At 38.7% G+C, this 18,664-nt stretch overlaps 1 protein-coding gene across 2 annotated transcripts; it reads right to left on the bottom strand.

The window, feature by feature from the left end:
• Positions 1-4,709: 4,709 nt before the first annotated feature.
• sp7 (Sp7 transcription factor) lies at positions 4,710-12,119 on the bottom strand. Of its 2 annotated transcripts, none has more exons than XM_073870542.1 (2): positions 11,734-12,119; positions 4,710-6,704 (listed from the first exon to the last, which is right to left on the bottom strand). In XM_073870542.1, the coding sequence occupies exons 1-2, from the start codon at positions 11,818-11,820 to the stop codon at positions 5,391-5,393; spliced, it is 1,401 nt and encodes a 466-aa protein (XP_073726643.1). In that variant the 5' UTR covers positions 11,821-12,119; the 3' UTR covers positions 4,710-5,390. The 2 variants fall into 2 exon arrangements, with proteins under 2 accessions (XP_073726643.1, XP_055070356.2); XM_055214381.2 differs by lacking the exon at positions 11,734-12,119 and adding an exon at positions 8,175-8,330.
• Positions 12,120-18,664: the final 6,545 nt, after the last annotated feature.

The following is an 18,664-nucleotide window of genomic DNA, read 5'->3' as shown; positions in this document are numbered from 1 at the left end:
TTTTTAGTCACGCTTTTAAATGTCTTCACCTAATGTGTTGCAATTTAGGTATTAAAAAGGAATTTAACATTAAAAAAAATGGCTGTGTAATTAAAATTTTGTCCCACTCTTTCATACACTGTAAAAAAATTAGAAATTGTAGAAATTACAGTGTTACTTGCAGCTGGTTGCACAAAATCTGGTGCAAAAAACAAAAGGTTGATGATAATCTTGAAGATAATAATTCTGTAAAGATAAAGACTTGTTAATATTTATTTAACTTTAAACAAACTCTTGCCAGTGAATAACATAAATTTAAATCTAAGTTACCGGCAACCAGCTGCAAGTAACACTGTAATTTCTATGGATTTTTTTTACAGTGTATCATAAAAAATTAAATACTAAAATTTAAACAAAACATTTTTTGGGGTAGGATGCACGGATATATCTGCTTATAATTTGTATCTGCATGTAAAAGCTGTTTTTAGGGCAGAAACACACTTGAACTCATACTGAAAAATTGCTGTAATTATGCAGCTGTTTCCAGTAACTTACTGTAGATTTAAAACTGCGTGTTATAATTTTGTGTGTTATAATTTGAACCAGAAATTTTAGATGTTTAATGTTCATTTAATGTTGTTCATAATGTCCATTGCCAGTAAATAAAAGACATTTAAATCTACAGTAAGTTACTGCAAACAGCTGCCAGTTATACTGTAATTTCTACAGTAATTTTTAACAGCGGATTATTTTGAATTGGATGGCAATGACACAATTGCAGTTTGTACTTTCTGCACTTCTAGGATTTCAGAAAAGTGTCGGTATCAATGCATTCCTAATTTTTTCCTAAATAATTTTAATACCACACCAATATAGTTTGCGGCAATGAACGAAACGGCATTGCAACACATTCACAATAAAAATGAACAAAAAGAAGAAATGGAAAGGAAATGTTAATTCAAAGCGAATAACAAAGAGGAAGTAGATGAGTATAAAAACTTGTAAAAACCCACAGAAAAGGGAAATTGAATTCTTCACCTCCAGTAAAGTATGAAAGAGAATTATGAATTTAAGGCATTACAGAGAGTGGATGTCTATTTTAAAGTGTCACAGCTCATTTCCTTAACGTCCATTTTTTTTTCTGGAAGCAATTTGTCATCCGGGGGACATTTAATAGGGAACATATTATCTTTTTACAGGGGCATGGACTCTGCCACAGCCTGCCCACAGTTCCTATAAACAGAATTGGTCCATTTAGTGGTGCGTTTGATACATTTTCGGCTAGCAGCGAGCTCAGTTACAGACTGGAGCTCATAAAGGCGCCCATGAAAGACTCAGATAAGTGCTTCTATTCAGACGCCCTCTGCCAATGCAGTTAATTTAAATGAGCTAATGATGATCAATCTTCATTTGTTGTGCCAAACTAAATACTCTCTTTCCTTTTTCTTAATCGTTTTCCATCTGACCTCTCTCGACCTCTCCAGTCTTGTTTTAGGTCTGAAGTTGACTCTTCTCTTCTCCTTCATCATCTGTTTTGCAACCATTGTTGACTGAAGTAAAGCCCCAGGCAGCACCATACACCCTTCAACACATCTACACACCCCTTAAGAGCCCTAAAACAATGAGGCGCTCACTTGAGGACACCTGTGCCCTTTCCTGTGGACCTCTCCCTGCCCTGAGGGCGAGCTGTAGATTAGTGTATGGGCCATTGTTACCACTTTAATCAGGTACAAAACAATTAGACAGAAGGTAAACTTTGTTAAATCTTCATTGTTTATTCTTTACGTTATGGATGTGTGTAAACACGGTTTTGTTTCATTTCCTAAAGCATCCATTATAGTTTCTATTGCATCAAACTTTGCACAGCCAAACATAAACAATGCAAAAATGTTGCATGTGTTTGGCCGCGCCGACCATCTCCGACCAGAAGTTTGTGCTGTCCGTCTTTTTCCTTTTCTTTCTTTTTCTCTTCTTTTTCTCTCATGGCTCTAAGTATATTTATCTTTTTATGGCTTTACTTGAGGCAGATCCTCGTCTTTCCTTTTTTCCTCCTCCAACATAAAGATATAAAAATAAAACCGCCACCACAGGGGAGTATAAAAGTTCAAAAATAATAGCGAAGCCCAAGTCAGAAGCCACGGACCCTCCTGTACCCCCCATATAAACCTCCTGCACCCCACACACCCCCACCCATGGACGAACACCCCACCCAACCCTCCGCCCGCGTCTTTAAAGCTGCGGACGCGACCGCCAGCCCACTTCAGACCACCATAAACATGTCAGGGCCTGATGACAGAGCCAGGGCCCGGGATGCTTTATACCAACTGACCTCAACTCCTGCTCATTAGAGTCAGTAAATGAGAACCATACAGGCTGTGTAAAAGAGCGGTCGTATGAGAAGAGAGCTGAAGCTATATGAAGACTGATGCGTGTGTTTGATCAAATAAACGTAGGCCGGTCTGCTGTGTGTGCATTGCTTCCGGAATTCACAGCTTCTTGTTTCAGCGTCAAAACTATTTACACATTTTAATGCTGGAGTTCAGACACGAAACTAAAATTCATGTCTAAGACTTCATTCCTGCAACAAAAAATAAAAACACATTTTTTATACACTGACAGAAACAATGATCTCTGGAGCAGTGACACCTTTTAGTATTTATGTAAAGTTATTTGGTAACAATTATGTTCTTTGAGGTATACTAATAAGGTGCAAAGGTGTATCACAATGACAGCTAGGGACCATTTTTTGACCATCGTTTTGAGTGAAGGGAGCTTTTACAGTTTTAGGTGAAATAAAACATATGGAGGTCAGATGCAAAAACTGCTAAACGCCACCTCTATACTTTTGAAACATGTTATACATTCAACAAATACTTTCGCTTCAAATCAAATATGAACACTGATGTTTTTTTGCTTTAACTCTGTTTTGTAAATAACTTTAGTTTTTATACTTAAAAAAAAACATTAAGCCCCAATTATACACCCTGAAAATGAGATGCCCAAACTGAAAAGGTTGCAGTACCATTTGGTCTACAAAAATAATCTGTAAAAACTTGCCCAAAGGTAAAATTATTCAAAGAAATACAATAAATTTACTGTAAAAAAATCTTGTTCAGTCAACCTTAGATTTAAAAGTCATTTCAACTTACCATTATTTATCTTGACAAGAGATGACTTGCTACAACTTATAAAATTAAGTTGACTTATTACAAGATCAAATTGTTTAAAGTAACATAATGCTGCATATTTTTTACAGTATGAAGTTAAAGCAACTTAGTTTTGCAAGTCAATTCAACCTACTATTTTAAGTTTTGTCTAAAAAAGTTGACATAACTTAAACATTCAAGTTGAAATTGTTAAACAATTTTTTTAAAGTTAAAGTAACATAAAAATGAGTGTTGATATAACAAAAATGCTGCGTATTTATTACAGTGAAGTCTTTACTTTAAGCAGCTCAAGCTGAAATAAATGCAGACATTTGTGGAGAACATGAGAAATTTCAATATAATCTGTTAAAAATGTCTGTAGAAATTTGTTCAAAGTTAAATTAACATTAAACATTAACAAGTCTTTATCTTTACAGAATAAAAGCCTCATGCATTCTGGGAAACAGAAATCCTCATCAACCTTTTTCAGTTTTTTTCCCTTCAGATTCTGGTTCCCAGAATGCTTTGCATGAGGCTGTTATTTCATAGTTTTATTCTGTGAAGATAAAGACTTGGTAATATGTAATATTTATTTAACTTTGAACAAACTGTTGGCAGTAAATAACATACATTTAAATCTACAGTAAGTTAATGTAAACAGCTGCATAACTACAGTAAAGTTTTTAAATAATGTTTATCTACAAAAATGTAGATTTTAGGGACTTCCTTAAAACCCCATCAACCCACAACTGAGTAAACAGTCCTGTGATGCGGCTCTCCTCTCATCTCGTCTATCCTGCAGCATTACAGCGGGGGTAATTGTCCAGTTTTGGGGCTGGTGGGGGTAATTGGTCCTCACAGACAGTGGGGGAGATTTAATTTCCTTGAGTGCTGTACTGAGAGACTCTTTGTGTCGACTGAGACCTCTGCTTTGTTTGTCCTGCAAAAACTAATTAAAGCACTTGTTGAAGCATACGACCGCAGAATGGACAAACCAGGAGAAAAGATATCAAAGACAGTTTGGAAAGGGTGGTTGATGAGTTATCAATTTATTCTCCTTTAGTCTTACGCCAAATATGTCAAAGCCAAGACACTTCATTGTTGGAAAAAATCAGCTTTACTTACACTTTGTGGTCAACATATTTTCAGCATTCATACATTTCTGATATATTATGTCCCAAATCATCTCTGGATCCAATATGCTGGTGAGACACAACATGACATCTGGCAGAAGACATTTTTTATGAATATTTAACGCATTTTAGTGCATTTGTGTCTGTATTATGCACATTTTGTGTTTATAAATGTCTTATTCAATATATTAAAACAGATGCATCATTTTTAAATGTAAATGGATAAATCTCACACTCCCAGTTGTCATTATCGTAAGATTTCTGGACTTGGTTTTAAGGTTTATAATTTAATGTTTGTCTGCGATCGGTTTATTTAATAGAAATTTGTTTCACTCATCTAATGCTAAGATTTAAGTCTTTTTTTGCGAAATTCAGCATTGAGTGATTTGTAAGATTGTGCACCAAAAGTAACTTTAAATCTGTCCAAATAAAAAATAAATAAATCATCACATGAATGAGAAAAATTAATTTATTCATAAATGACTCGCTTCACGGTCAATTTCCATTCAGGGACACCAGTGGAACACAACATTGTCTCCAAACGACTCATAATTTAAAACATAAATTAGTTTTATGTAAATATGAAATTAAATAAAACAATGAATCATCAATGAAATGAAAGAGTATGGTTGAACATACACCGAAATACCTCTTTGCAGTCTAAACTGATAGTTGTCGTAATCTCAAGATCAACTCTATTCAATCTAAAAAAGTGTTTTAACACACACTGAATAAAAAAGAAGTACATTTTAATTAAATAAAAATGAAATCCAAATGTAGGATGCTGCACAAAAAGCAAAGAAACACAGTCTGCTGCTTGTTGGGCTTTATAAAAACACCCGCCCCTGAAAACTTTCAAGAAGAACAAAAGAATGAAACCTTTGATAGAAAATTGTTAAAAAATAAAAAAAACTGCACTCCAGACAGGCACATTTCAGTTTGAAGTACTTGTTTATAAAATTATTTGTTTAAGAAGTTCATCTCCCAAAACTTGGTGTTTTTATCTTCTGGTCCACAGTAAGTTTCTTTTATGAAACATTGTTCTTTGGGAAACATTTAATGTGTTAACAGCTTAGCACCAATGCAACAGCAGCTCCAACTGTAGAGTCCCTCACCAATCCAATGCATAGTGTTATATCTCCAGCAGACCGCTGCCGCTCTCCACACCGTTTCCTGTGCCGTTCTTCTCCTCTCCGCTGGCCGTGGGGTCCTGCATGCCACTTGGAGGGACCACCTTACTGGAATCTGTCGATTCTTCTGGCCCTCTGGGTTCCACGTCGCCCTCCACACCTTTACCCTGCAGGCTTGCTTCTGTGTGGGTCTTCTGATGTTTGCTCAGGTGGTCGCTACGAGTAAAGCGCTTATTGCAAAGCAGACAAGTGAACTTCTTCTCCCGCGTATGCGTGCGCACGTGGCGCTCCAGTTCATCTGAACGAGTGAAGCGCTTACCACAGAAGAGCCAGTTGCACACGAAGGGTCTCTCGCCCGTATGCCAACGCAGGTGAGCCTTCAGGTGAGAGGCCTTGCCGTAGACCTTTCCACATCCAGGAATGTGGCAGCTGTGTACAGGTTTCTTGCGCAGGGATGCCGCGGATGCCCCGAGCCTCTCCAACTCCTGGCAGTTTGGGCAATCGCAGGAAGACCTACCTGTGGTAGAGCCACCTGCGTATCCACCAGAACCCCGGGCCGGTTTTAGTCCCATGGAATTTTCCAGGATCCCAGAACTACCCACCGGCTTGGGCTTATACATGTCCTGTGGGAGCATATGCTGCGAGGACGGGAGCAAGTGTGAAGATGAACTCAAACCCACGGAGGGGTACGGTGCCGGATTGAGGGAGGTGAACTCAGGGGTGTAGCTGGGCATCTGAGGATTGAGGGAGGCTTGTGGGGCCACGGGTTGCAGCGAGCCTTGAAGGCCGTCAGGCTGAGTCTGTCCGGCGCTAAGCCAGTTCGAATTAGTGTGGACATCCCACCAAGAAGTAGTGGCATTGGCGGGCGCGGCCGTGATACCGGGGTGGATGCCCTTGTACCATGAGCCGTAAGGGTGCGTCATATCCAGGTAGGTGTTGACGCTGGTCAGGCAGTCTGCTGTGGTTTTGCTCCCCAGAAGCGAAGGGTCCTGAGAGACAGCGGAGGTCTGAAATGTGGAAAACGGGTTGTAGTCGGTGTTGTACGTTCCGGTATGAGGAGGTGGAGGGCTACCGGTTGGGGTTAGCAAGCCACCGCTGGACGTGAAAGAGCCGCTGTAAGTGTCCGCTATGCCCTCGTGGCCTCGTCCGTTTTTGGGGCTCTGAAGTTCAGACGTCATGCTGTATGGTTTCCTAACTGGTGCTGTGTTTCCTGCTTTACCGGGTGTGGCGGAATCTCGAACTGGACTGGTGCTCCCAAACTTGTTGCAAGTGGCGGTTAGCATAGCCAAGGGACTGGATCCATAACGTGTTTCCTCCTGTAATGAAACATAAAAAAAATACATGGATCAGACAGAATCCTTCAGTAGCAGCCAAACTGTGAACCATTGCTCACATGTTTCTTTGATCAAATGGTTGTTGAAGGGATTGTTTCGCACACATTTGGATTTTATAATTCAGTTTGTTAAACAAATAAAACCAAATTCGTAAACGGGTATTAAAGCAGCTATTACAATTCTTACTCTGCCATAATGTATAAGTGGTTGAGCAATCATCCTCCTTGTGATGAAATGTGACAACACAGTAACTGCATAGAGATCCTGTTTAACACGTTTACATCTCCATAGAGACCATTAGTCAATGAAAAACAGGCTAGAGATTTTTAACAATGACATATTGTTAAGAAGAATAAGCCGTCGTAAAAAAAGCATGGTTTTGATTCGATTGTGATGTCAGTCAATGTGTCAGCTGTGCATGTCAACACAATAAACAAACGCATCAAAGTAATTAAAATACACTTATCAACAACAATATAACAATATTCAACGATTTAGAGATCAAAAGTTATCTATATCTTACCCATTAACCCACATATTTAACATTTTTCATTTTAGTGCATGCATAAAACTTTGTCAATAATGTGCAATTTAGGATAAAACAACAAAAATCTCTGCGTACAATGTTCAATTTTGGACTGAAATTGTCACCTAACTAACATCAACATAAAGTTAAGGACAATTAACGCTGAACTTCATAATGTCAGTGTTGGAGTGTACTTTCCGATGGGATCTAATGATAAATGAATGAGTAAGATCCAGTGTGATGATATTTCCCGTTGAGTGTGTGCGGTTCATCTTGGCTTGACTCTAGTTGCTGTTTCCAGGTTAATTGCTTCCCATTACCGCACAGAGCTTAAACTTGAAGCCTTCATCCAAACCCATCGCCACAAGACTTTCAAATCCTAGGCTCCTATATTCTCATAAATTATTGCAGGCTGACCTTTACTGGTCATAACCCTAAACTATTACTAATAGAGTTAGTTAAGTTCTTACACTCAATTTTATGGGGTTCTTGTGTTAAGTTGCTTGCCTATGATCCTTTGAACACAAACTTCAATTAATGTTTGTAGATTATTTAAATGTGTTGAACTAGGAAACAAATCCCTTTTAGACATTAAGTGTCTCCTATAGCACCAGGTGTTATTTTAGTAACAATAGATAAAAGATACAATGTTATACTTTTTTATAAATGTCTTTAGAGTTTTAAATGTAACATGTGTTCCCAAACAGGTTGTTTAACGAGATAGCTACATTATTTCTATCCAATAACAGTTTGCTTAGTTAAGATGCAACTTAAAGCAATAAAGACTGACAGAAATAAACAATAGACGTCAATATAAACATTTGCCTCGTTTGTAAAAAATTAAGATGTTGACGCTTATAAAACATTTAATATTACATATTAGGCATAAAAGACGCAGGTCCCAGATCAGACTGAATTTTCCATACCTCCAGAATCGACGCGGCCATCCCGGAGGAAAAAACTCTGTGAAGTTCAGTCCGTAAGCGGGAGAAGAAGCTCGCGATCCGGCGGAGTGAATCAAATAAACCCGAGCGGGAGAGCTGCGACTCTTCTATGAGTTAAGACGGAGACCCGGAGACCCGCCTCCCCGAGAGAGAGAGAGAGAGAGAGAGAGAGAGAGAGAGAGAGAGAGAGAGAGAGAGAGAGAGAGAGAGAGCACGTGTGTTTCAATTCATTTATTATAACAATTATATTAGAAGACCGGGGCTGGTTGTCACAAAGTCGGTCTTAAACTATTTTAAAATACTTCAAAGTCCAATTCTAAAAATTAAATGATAGTATTTCTATCACGTTGGTGTCAAAATATATAACTAACATCAGCAGGTTGTGGGTTTTCCAGCATTTTCATTTTGTATTGATAACGTTAAGTTCATTACACCTGATTTTTTTAAAGTTTTCGATTTTAAATGAATTTTATGGATTTCAGTTTATGTATTTATGTAAACGAACAAAGATTTTATAGGTCAAAATGCACACAATGTTTACTTGATTGTTTCAGGCAACATTTAGGCTACTTTAGGTTTAACTTAACCTACTGGTTCTGAAAGTGAATCTTTGAGAGAAACTGATCCATCATTAGGCTAATTAATAGGAGAAATTGACGACAGACTGTTGAATTATTATGAAATAATGCACACAAAAGGTGATAATGCAACATGACGCAAAGAAATAATTCAAAGGACAGTAGTCAATTATTCCTCTTATACCACAGTGCCCAAACATTGCTCTGGTGGTTATTTTAAGACCTCTATCAAAAAATAATGCATACCTGTGAAACATTTCTCAACCAATCAGAATAAAGCAACAGTCCTGTAGTGTAATCAAAGCTAATTGTTCTGTCATGTGCACTGTAAAAAGTGAAAGGTTGGATAAAAATATTACTTTAGTTTGGAACACCTCAAACATTTAGTTATTTTAACTTATATATTTAAATAAAAAATACTATGTGAAAAATATAAGTTGAAAAAACCTATGTTTTTAGATGTTGCCAATTGAAGTAATTTTTCAACTTTTTACAGTGTCATTTATGCTGGAAGGCTGGACTACACATGACTCCATGCATTTATACTTTATTTGGTTTTTAAATGGTCACATGTTGTGAAGAAAAATATTATTTATTCTTTTGAGGGGGTGGACAATTGGTTTAGAGCAGTGGTTCCCAAACTTTTTCAGCGTGCGGCCCCCCTTGTGTACGGTGCATTCCTTCGCGGCCCCCCCAAAGAAAATTTGTTACAAAAACTGTTCTAAAACTCAACATTTAAAAAAAACACTTTAAATTATACAAAAAAAGTAGTTGTTTTTGTTAGTAGCCTTATTTTTTTTTAGGTTTAATTACACAGAATTCATGATAAATTAATGTAATTCATAAAATGTCATAAAACTGGGGCCCCTCTGACACCATCTCACGGCCCTCCTTGGGGCCCCGGCCCCCAGTTTGAAAACCATTGGTTTAGACCAGTGTTTCTCAAACTTTTTCAGCCCAAGGACCACTTTATCTTCCAACTTTTTTTCTGAGGACCACCTAACAGAATCCCACTCTAACACTCCCCCAAAAAATAACAAAATAGGAAGGATAAGCTAAGTTTAAAACTGTTTCAAGTCAAACACTATTTTTTTTTAAAACAAATGCAATGCTATGTTCAGAAATTATTATATAAAATGTCAACAAACTGCACATGTGAAAAAAACTGCAATTAAACATACTATAACAGCCTAGGTCCCACTTAATGTCATTCCAAAGAGCCATTCATTTAAAACTGAGGTGGTGGGTATATAAAGTCTATGGTTGTAACTATGGTAACAAAAAAATACTGAAATTTTTTTCCCCTTAATGTCCAAAATCACTGAAATTACAGGGATTTTACACATGAACAAAAACTAGTACATTACAAAACTAATAGATCTGTGGATTTTAGCTGCTTTCAGTTGACGCTTGATCTTTTATTTTGACGACTCTTTGGTTTAGCCAACCGATCCATTTTTACATTATTAAAACAGAAAGGCAAGAACTGATATCACAGTTTCGCAAATGCATTAAAAATCTACTTAAATAAGTGACGATTGTATAAACACTTGCCTAGTTTAGGTCATCTTTTGGCGGACCACTGGGGGGGTTTGGTGGACCACACTTTGAGAATTACTGGTTTAGACCAACAAACTTAAATTTCATTAGTACAGAGAAAACTAATTTCTATTTTTGAGTAAAATATGTTGAACCTAAAGTTGCATCCAAACATTTAATACAAAACTTTGCACATATTCATTGTCACTGAAATATAATCTGGATTATAGCATTTGCCAATTTGATTACAAACAGAAATAATTTATAAAGTAAAAAAAATTACCATAGACATCTCAGCCAGAGGCGTCGTGCCTTTTCAGGGCACGTGCCCCCTCGGATTTTTGAGCCAAGTGGATTTTACATACAACTTCAAAATCAACAAAGCATCTTTTCTACTTGTTTCATTGGCATAAGACCTGGTGCTGCATTTTGTTATCTGATAAAATTAAAAACACAGTTTTTTGTTTAGAAAGCTGATGGTTCAAAGTCCATTTCTTAATGTTTAGATCTAGATTTACCCCTTGAGGGGGCGTGGACATGTCCTCTGATTTTGAGGTCAAATATGATGCATTTCTACTTATTTTATATCAATGTTTTTATAGGCTATTTTTTGTTACATGGGCTTAATGCAATTAAACTGAAATGTGAAAAAAACAAATTCCAGCATAAAATTAAGATTTACGTTGCATTAAAGGTTAGATTCTTTTTATTTTCTTGTTTTTGCAGTGTTGGTCAATACAGCCAATCACAGATGTGACTGATAAGTGCATGAATGTAACGTTTAAATTTGTTTATTTTTACATTTTCACTCAGTTTTTCCTTAATGTGTTAAATAGGAATTAAATTAACTCCTAAACTTTTTTTTGTCTGTATAGTCCATGAAAGTGTAGGCTATATAAAGGTTTTAATGTATTATTAATTTATGTTAATAATTATGATTACAGTGTGAAGTGTGCACACTTTCCCCTCTTAAAAAGTTTGGTGCATGATTTTAAACATTGTGCATGTATACCACTGTTAATTTTTTTTGACCTCACCTAAATTTTTTTATTATTACAACATTGAAGACCAGTAATGAATATATTATATAAGGTTCATATCTCTGTATTATTAAATCCTCTCTTTGATGAGAGCACTGTTTCGATCAGTTTAAATGTTTGAAATGTTGTATTTTTATGTGATTTGTTTGTTAAACACTAGTAACATTTGTGTAGTTTTTGCCTTTTTAACAATTAAAAATGGAAAATGACATATAGCCAAATATTCATGTTGAGAAGAACAAATATCTCGCCGTACACAAACTTAACTTTAACACATTTTCATTGATCTATTTGTGTTTTATACCAAACTGATATAAATGTGTTTGTAATGTTTGACATTAGATGATCTAGTTTATAAGCACACACACATACAGTAACACTAACCCTAAAGATGTTTCCAGCTGTTTGTCTTTTGCTCTGCAGACATCCGTCAAGTGAATAAACATTTGGAACAGCCTTCCGACAGCCCATCTTGGTTTTGAGTGTCCTTGTGGGTGTTGCTTTTTTCCAAAATGAGGGGAGAGAAGATTAAAATTGTTTTCAAAAATAAACATGTAATTTCATTCTTTATTTTCTCCCTCAATTACAAGGCATGGTCAGAGCTAGCTTGTAGTTTGCGAGCGTTTGGCTCTTACAGTAACACACAGACTATATTTAGCAGGCTGCTCTTCATCTGACCCTGTGTGTCCACCTCTCAAATCCAATATATACACAAATACATGCATGCATTCATTTCAGCAATCATAGTATTGCTGTGTCGTGGCTCATTTGATCGCTGCCATTCAGGACACAGTTATTTCTAATGTAACATGAATCAGATGTTTGTCAGGAGCTGAAGACCACACTGCTGTGATTTATCACAGATTTAAATCATCATTTAGCTCATCTCTAGTAAATAAAACTTTAAACTCTCACGATGTTTGTAAAGAGAGACTTAAGTGTATGGTCTATATGCCTGTTTGATATTGTACACTGTACATTTTTTTTGCTGTAGTTATGCAGCTGTTTTCAGTAACTTACTGTAGATAAAAAATATATGTTATTTACTGGCAACAGTTTGTTTAAAGTTAAATCAAAATTAAACATTAACATGTTATCTTTACAGAATAAAACTATAAAATATAAAACAGCCTTACACTGTAAAACAAATCAGTAGAAATTACAATATTACTTGCAGCTGGTTGCTGGTAACTTACCGTAGATTTAAATTATGTTATTTACTGGCACGGTTTGTTTAAAGGTAAATGAACATTAAACATAACAAGTCTTTGTCTTTACAGAGTAAAATGACAGCATCAAGCAAAGTATTCTGGGAAACAAAATCTGAAGCAAAAAACCGAAAAAGGTTGATGTTGATTTCTGGTTCCCAGAATGCTTTGCATGAGGCTGTTATTGTATACTTTTATTCTGTAAAGATAAATACTTGTTAATTTTTTAAAAATGTATTTAACTTTGAACAAACTCTTGACAGAAAATAACATACATTTAAATCTACGGTAAGTTACCGGCAAAGGGTTTATGATGAAAGTGACGCTCACGTTGGCCTGACAATCGCTTAATCTCATGTGTAATTAAAGTTTAGAGTTAAGTTAGTGTCTTGCTGTAATACCCGCTACCCATTCATCCAACACCCAGAGGGCGCCATCGCCTGATTACTGACTTTGCTCTTCCTCTCTCTCCACTTCCTGTTGATATCTGTTAAAAGCCCAAGGTTAATGCCAAAATGTCGCGAAGTATTGCCAGCTTATCCCTGTCTCTACCAAGCGTTTTCTATAGCCATTGTTTGTTTGCCACGTGTATGATTCATTGCCTGTTTTTGACCTTGTATTTTTGGATTACGATTTGGAACTGTTTGCTATTTGGATTTCCTGCCTGTTATTGAACCTCTGCCTGTATATTGGATTACGATTCTCTGCTCTGCCCTTATCTGTACCTCTGCTACTAATAAATCTCTGCATATGGATTCAACTACTCCACCGAGTCTGTCAACATTACAGAATACTTCGCCTGATCAGAATCCAGCGGAGATGTCGCAACTACAGGCCGCATTCGCTTACCAGAATGAGATGATCACGGAGTTTCAAACCCAGCTCACGTCACTCCGAGCCGCAAACGACCATCTTACCCGGTATATCCAATCTCTTCCCTCCACTCGACATGAGGCGGTAAGATTTTCTTTACCGGATAAATTTGATGGTACTGCAGAGAAATGTAAGGGGTTTATTCGCCAATGCTCCATATATTTTGATAATCAGCCCGAAGCCTTTGTACGTGATACTACCAAGTGTTCATTTGTGATGTCTCTGTTTACGGGGAAGGCGTTAGAATGGGCCTCTGCGGTTTGGGATCAGGACGAGATGCTACGCACATCATTTGCGTATTTCTGCAAACAAATCCGCGAAGTTTTTGAATATCCGGCTGGGGGACGTGATGTGTCTATGCAGTTGGTAGAGCTATGTCAAAACAATCGCACTGTTGCAGAGTATGCTGTCGATTTCCGCACGATTGCAGCGCAAAGCGGATGGAACGAGACAGCGTTAAAACCAATGTTTAAGCGTGGGTTGCACCCGAAGATTCAGGCAGAGATTGCATGCAAAGATATGGACATGGATTTACATGAACTCATCTCTATGGCCATCCGCATTGATAATCTGCTTCGTAATACCCCATTGAGCCCGTTTGCTACCTCAACCTCAGCTATGAATTCGACTGAAAACATGGAACCCATGCAGATAGGATTCACCAAACCGTCAATGGAGGAACGAGAAAGACGACGAGTGTACAAACTTTGTTTTTATTGTGGTCAGGCTGGACACCAATGTCGTTTCTGCCCCAATAAACCTACATCAAGTAAAGTGAGTATTCATTGCACTAATTTGCTTAACAAATGCTTTACTCTCATGCTGACTCTCACTTACTTCAAGTATGCCCAATGTGTTTCAGCGTTAATCGATTCTGGATCAGCTTTAAATCTGCTTCACCATGAATTAGTGCATAAGCTCCACATACCCGTCATTCCCTGTATACCACCTATAAACATCACTGCCATCAACAGTCAACCCATTGGAAAGGGCATTACACATCAAACAGTCCCCATTTCAGTCAAAATTGGTCTGTTCCATACCGAAAATATATCCTTTTATGTAACTAATACACCTCAACACCCAGTGGTTCTAGGAAATCCTTGGCTTGCAACCCATGATCCTCAAATCTCTTGGAACTCCAGGGAACTTACGAAATGGTCACCATACTGCCAAACTCATTGTTTACAAGGTCAACTACATTATCCATGTTTAACTACTAGTATTGAAAGCCCTCTAACCAATGAATCAGTGAATATTCCCACAGAGTACCTGGAACTAAAGGAAGTCTTCAGCAAATCCAAGGCCACCAAGTTACCACCACATCGCCCCTGGGATTGCGCTATAGATCTCTTACCCAACTCTTCACCACCTAAAAGTAAGGTCTACCCTTTAACTATACCAGAAACACAGGCAATGGAACAGTACATTGAGGAGGCTCTCGAATCTGGTTTCATTCAACCATCTAAATCACCAGCAGCATCTGGATTTTTTTTTGTAGAAAAGAAAGATGGAGGCCTTCGTCCTTGCATTGATTATCGTGGTCTGAACTCTGTGACGATCAAGAACAGGTACCCGCTTCCATTAGTTCCATCAGCACTGGAACAATTACGAGAAGCTACCATTTTCACTAAACTTGACCTACGCAGTGCATACAATTTGATCAGGATCAGAGAAGGTGATGAGTGGAAGACTGCTTTTGTGACCACTAGAGGGCACTATGAATACTCCGTGATGCCGTATGGCCTTTCTAATGCACCTTCGGTATTCCAGTCATTTATTAATGAAATTTTCAGAGACATTCTCAACCACTATGTTATAGCTTACATTGATGACATTCTAATTTTTTCAAAGACACGTGAGCTGCACATTCAACATGTGAAGGAGGTTTTATCACGTTTACTGGCAAATCAGTTATATGTCAAGGCTGAAAAGTGTGAATTTCATGTGGCCAGCACTAATTTTCTAGGCTACAAGATCAGTCACCAGGGAGTGGAGATGGATATCAAGAAGGTTGAGGCGGTTACAGAGTGGCCACATCCAGTTACAGTCAAGGAGCTACAGAGATTTCTGGGATTCGCCAACTTTTATAGAAGATTCATCAGGAATTACAGTTCCATTGCAGCCCCACTCACTTCCTTACTTAAGGGTAACCCTAAAAGGATACTGTGGACACCACAAGCTCAGTCTGCCTTTGACACTTTAAAGACCAGTTTCACTACGGCTCCCATTCTGAAACACCCAGACCCTGAACAACCATTCATTGTGGAGGTAGACGCTTCGGACGTGGGCATTGGAGCAGTATTGTCCCAGAGACATGGTAATCCAGGTAAAATGTACCCATGTGCTTTCTTCTCTAGAAAACTAACAACGGCAGAGAGGAACTATGATGTGGGAAACAAGGAACTGCTATCGATTAAGGAAGCGTTATCTGAATGGAGACATTGGTTGGAGGGAGCCCGCCATACATTTCAGGTGATCACAGACCACAAGAACTTGGAATACATTAAGAGTGCTAAACGTTTAAATCAGAGACAGGCTAGATGGTCACTTTTTTTTTCAAGATTTCAGTTTACAGTCACGTATCGTCCTGGAACCAAGAATGGGAAAGCGGATGCACTGTCAAGAAGATATGAGTCAGAAGAAAATTTCAGCTGTCAAGGGCCAATTATACCATCATCAGTGATCGTGGCACCAATTCGTTGGGATATCATGGAAGAAATTCAGAGAGAACTACAAACTGACCCAGCACCACCAGAATGCCCCACAACACGCCAATACGTTCCTGAAAATCTTCGTCAACGCATCTTGCAGTGGACACACACATCCCTGAGCTCTGGACACCCTGGTATTCAGCGAACAGAGGAACTGGTGCGTAACAAATTTTGGTGGCCAAGTTTGTCTAATGATGTGTCTATGTATGTAAAGTCTTGCAGTGTATGTGCCCGATCCAAAACGCCACGAAAACTTCCAGCTGGCCTCCTGGAACCTCTACCTATTCCACAACGACCCTGGTCGCATCTGTCAATAGATTTTGTCACTGATCTTCCTAGATCTGAAGGAAATACCACGATTCTGGTAATTTGTGACCGATTTTCTAAATCATGTCGTCTGGTTCCATTAAAGGGATTACCAACGGCTATGGAGACTGCCCAAGCATTATTTCACCACGTGTTTCGTGTGTACGGGATACCGGAAGATATAGTGTCTGATAGGGGTTCACAATTTACATCTCGTGTATGGAGAGCTTTTTGCAAACAGCTAGATATCAATGTAAGCCTAACATCAGGTTATCATCCTCAAGCAAACGGTCAAGTGGAGAGACTGAACCAAGAATTAGGACGCTACCTCAGATCATACTGTAGCCAGGAACAAGAACGTTGGGCTGAATTTCTCCCTTGGGCTGAGTATGCTAGAAATTCATTAACTCACTCATCTACAGGTCTCACCCCCTTCCAGTGTGTTCTAGGATACCAACCTCCCATGTTCCCTTGGTCTGGTGAGCCCTCTGAAGTTCCTGCGGTGGACGATTGGGTCAGAAGAAGCGAAAGGGTGTGGGACAGCGCTCATGTGAGACTACAGAGGGCGATCAGAGCCCAGAAGATTCAGGCAGATCGCAGGAGGCGTCCCCACCCCAACTACCAACCTGGTCAAAGAGTTTGGCTATCTACTAAAGATCTACGGTTGCGGCTACCCAGCAGAAAACTTAGTCCACGGTATGTAGGCCCATTTCGTATTCTAAGACAAATAAATCCAGTGACATATAGGTTGGAGCTTCCTGCTCATTATCGTATCTCTCCTTCCTTCCATGTATCACTACTGAAACCTGCTCAACCTGATCCTGGTACTACCTCTGAGGAGAGGGAACCCCCCCCGCCACTGGATGTTGATGGAGCTCCGGCTTACCTGGTTAAGGATATCATGGATTCCAGACGGCGGGGGGGCCGGCTACAATACCTAGTGGACTGGGAGGGCTACGGTCCTGAAGAAAGATCCTGGGTAGCTGCCAAGGACATTCTGGATCCGTCTTTGACCCGAGACTTCCACCATGCACATCCCGATCGTCCAGCACCACGACCAAGGGGGCGTCCACGAAGAACACCAGGAGGTGTTCTTAAGGGGGGGGATTCTGTAATACCCGCTACCCATTCATCCAACACCCAGAGGGCGCCATCGCCTGATTACTGACTTTGCTCTTCCTCTCTCTCCACTTCCTGTTGATATCTGTTAAAAGCCCAAGGTTAATGCCAAAATGTCGCGAAGTATTGCCAGCTTATCCCTGTCTCTACCAAGCGTTTTCTATAGCCATTGTTTGTTTGCCACGTGTATGATTCATTGCCTGTTTTTGACCTTGTATTTTTGGATTACGATTTGGAACTGTTTGCTATTTGGATTTCCTGCCTGTTATTGAACCTCTGCCTGTATATTGGATTACGATTCTCTGCTCTGCCCTTATCTGTACCTCTGCTACTAATAAATCTCTGCATATGGATTCAACTACTCCACCGAGTCTGTCAACATTACACTTGCGAGTATTTTATGAACGTGAGCATCTCTTTTATCATAAACTGTTAAGACGCATGTGCAGCAGGCACTTATTTTGACATGATGGATGATGCACTAGGTTCACATGACGCAACCAACACACATTTTGACATGACTAGCAACACACATACCATTTCAATTATGTATTTTGAATTCGCCCCCCTCTCGGTAGAAAAGTCACCAACCGCCACTGGGAGTTAGCCAACTCATAAAATATATGTGAATTCTTGTGAGACAAAGTTAACTAAGATTTTTAAGTTAAATTAATCCAAAATTTTATGGCAGCCAGGTAACTTACCTTTTTATATTGAACCAAATTTTTTTTACAGTGCAGCTTTACAATCAATACTAATTTCATTGCTTGTTTTGTGAAATCTTACAAATAGTATTTTGTAAATATTTACAAGTTTCTAAAATAAGGGCACTTCAAAAATGTGAAAAGCAATGTTAGTATAGTTATGTGATATACATGTGCGTGGTACATCAGCATTCCAAGAAGAACTGAATATAAACTAAAAAGGTTAAAAGCTGGGTGTGCCTTGGTGAAACACATGAAGACGAGAGCTGTGGCACATGTGGAACTTTAGTTTGAGGAAACCGTTTTCCTCACGATTTGCATGCGGTTTCCCCATTCCAGCTAATAGCTCTTATTTCCCTTTGAGGGTCACAGCATCCACACCCTGAACGAC

This window comes from Misgurnus anguillicaudatus, chromosome 8, assembly GCF_027580225.2.
Source record: "Misgurnus anguillicaudatus chromosome 8, ASM2758022v2, whole genome shotgun sequence".
Classification (NCBI taxonomy): Eukaryota; Metazoa; Chordata; class Actinopteri; order Cypriniformes; family Cobitidae; genus Misgurnus; species Misgurnus anguillicaudatus.
Note: the sequence above shows the minus strand (reverse complement) of the source record. Positions and strands in the feature narration are given on the sequence as shown.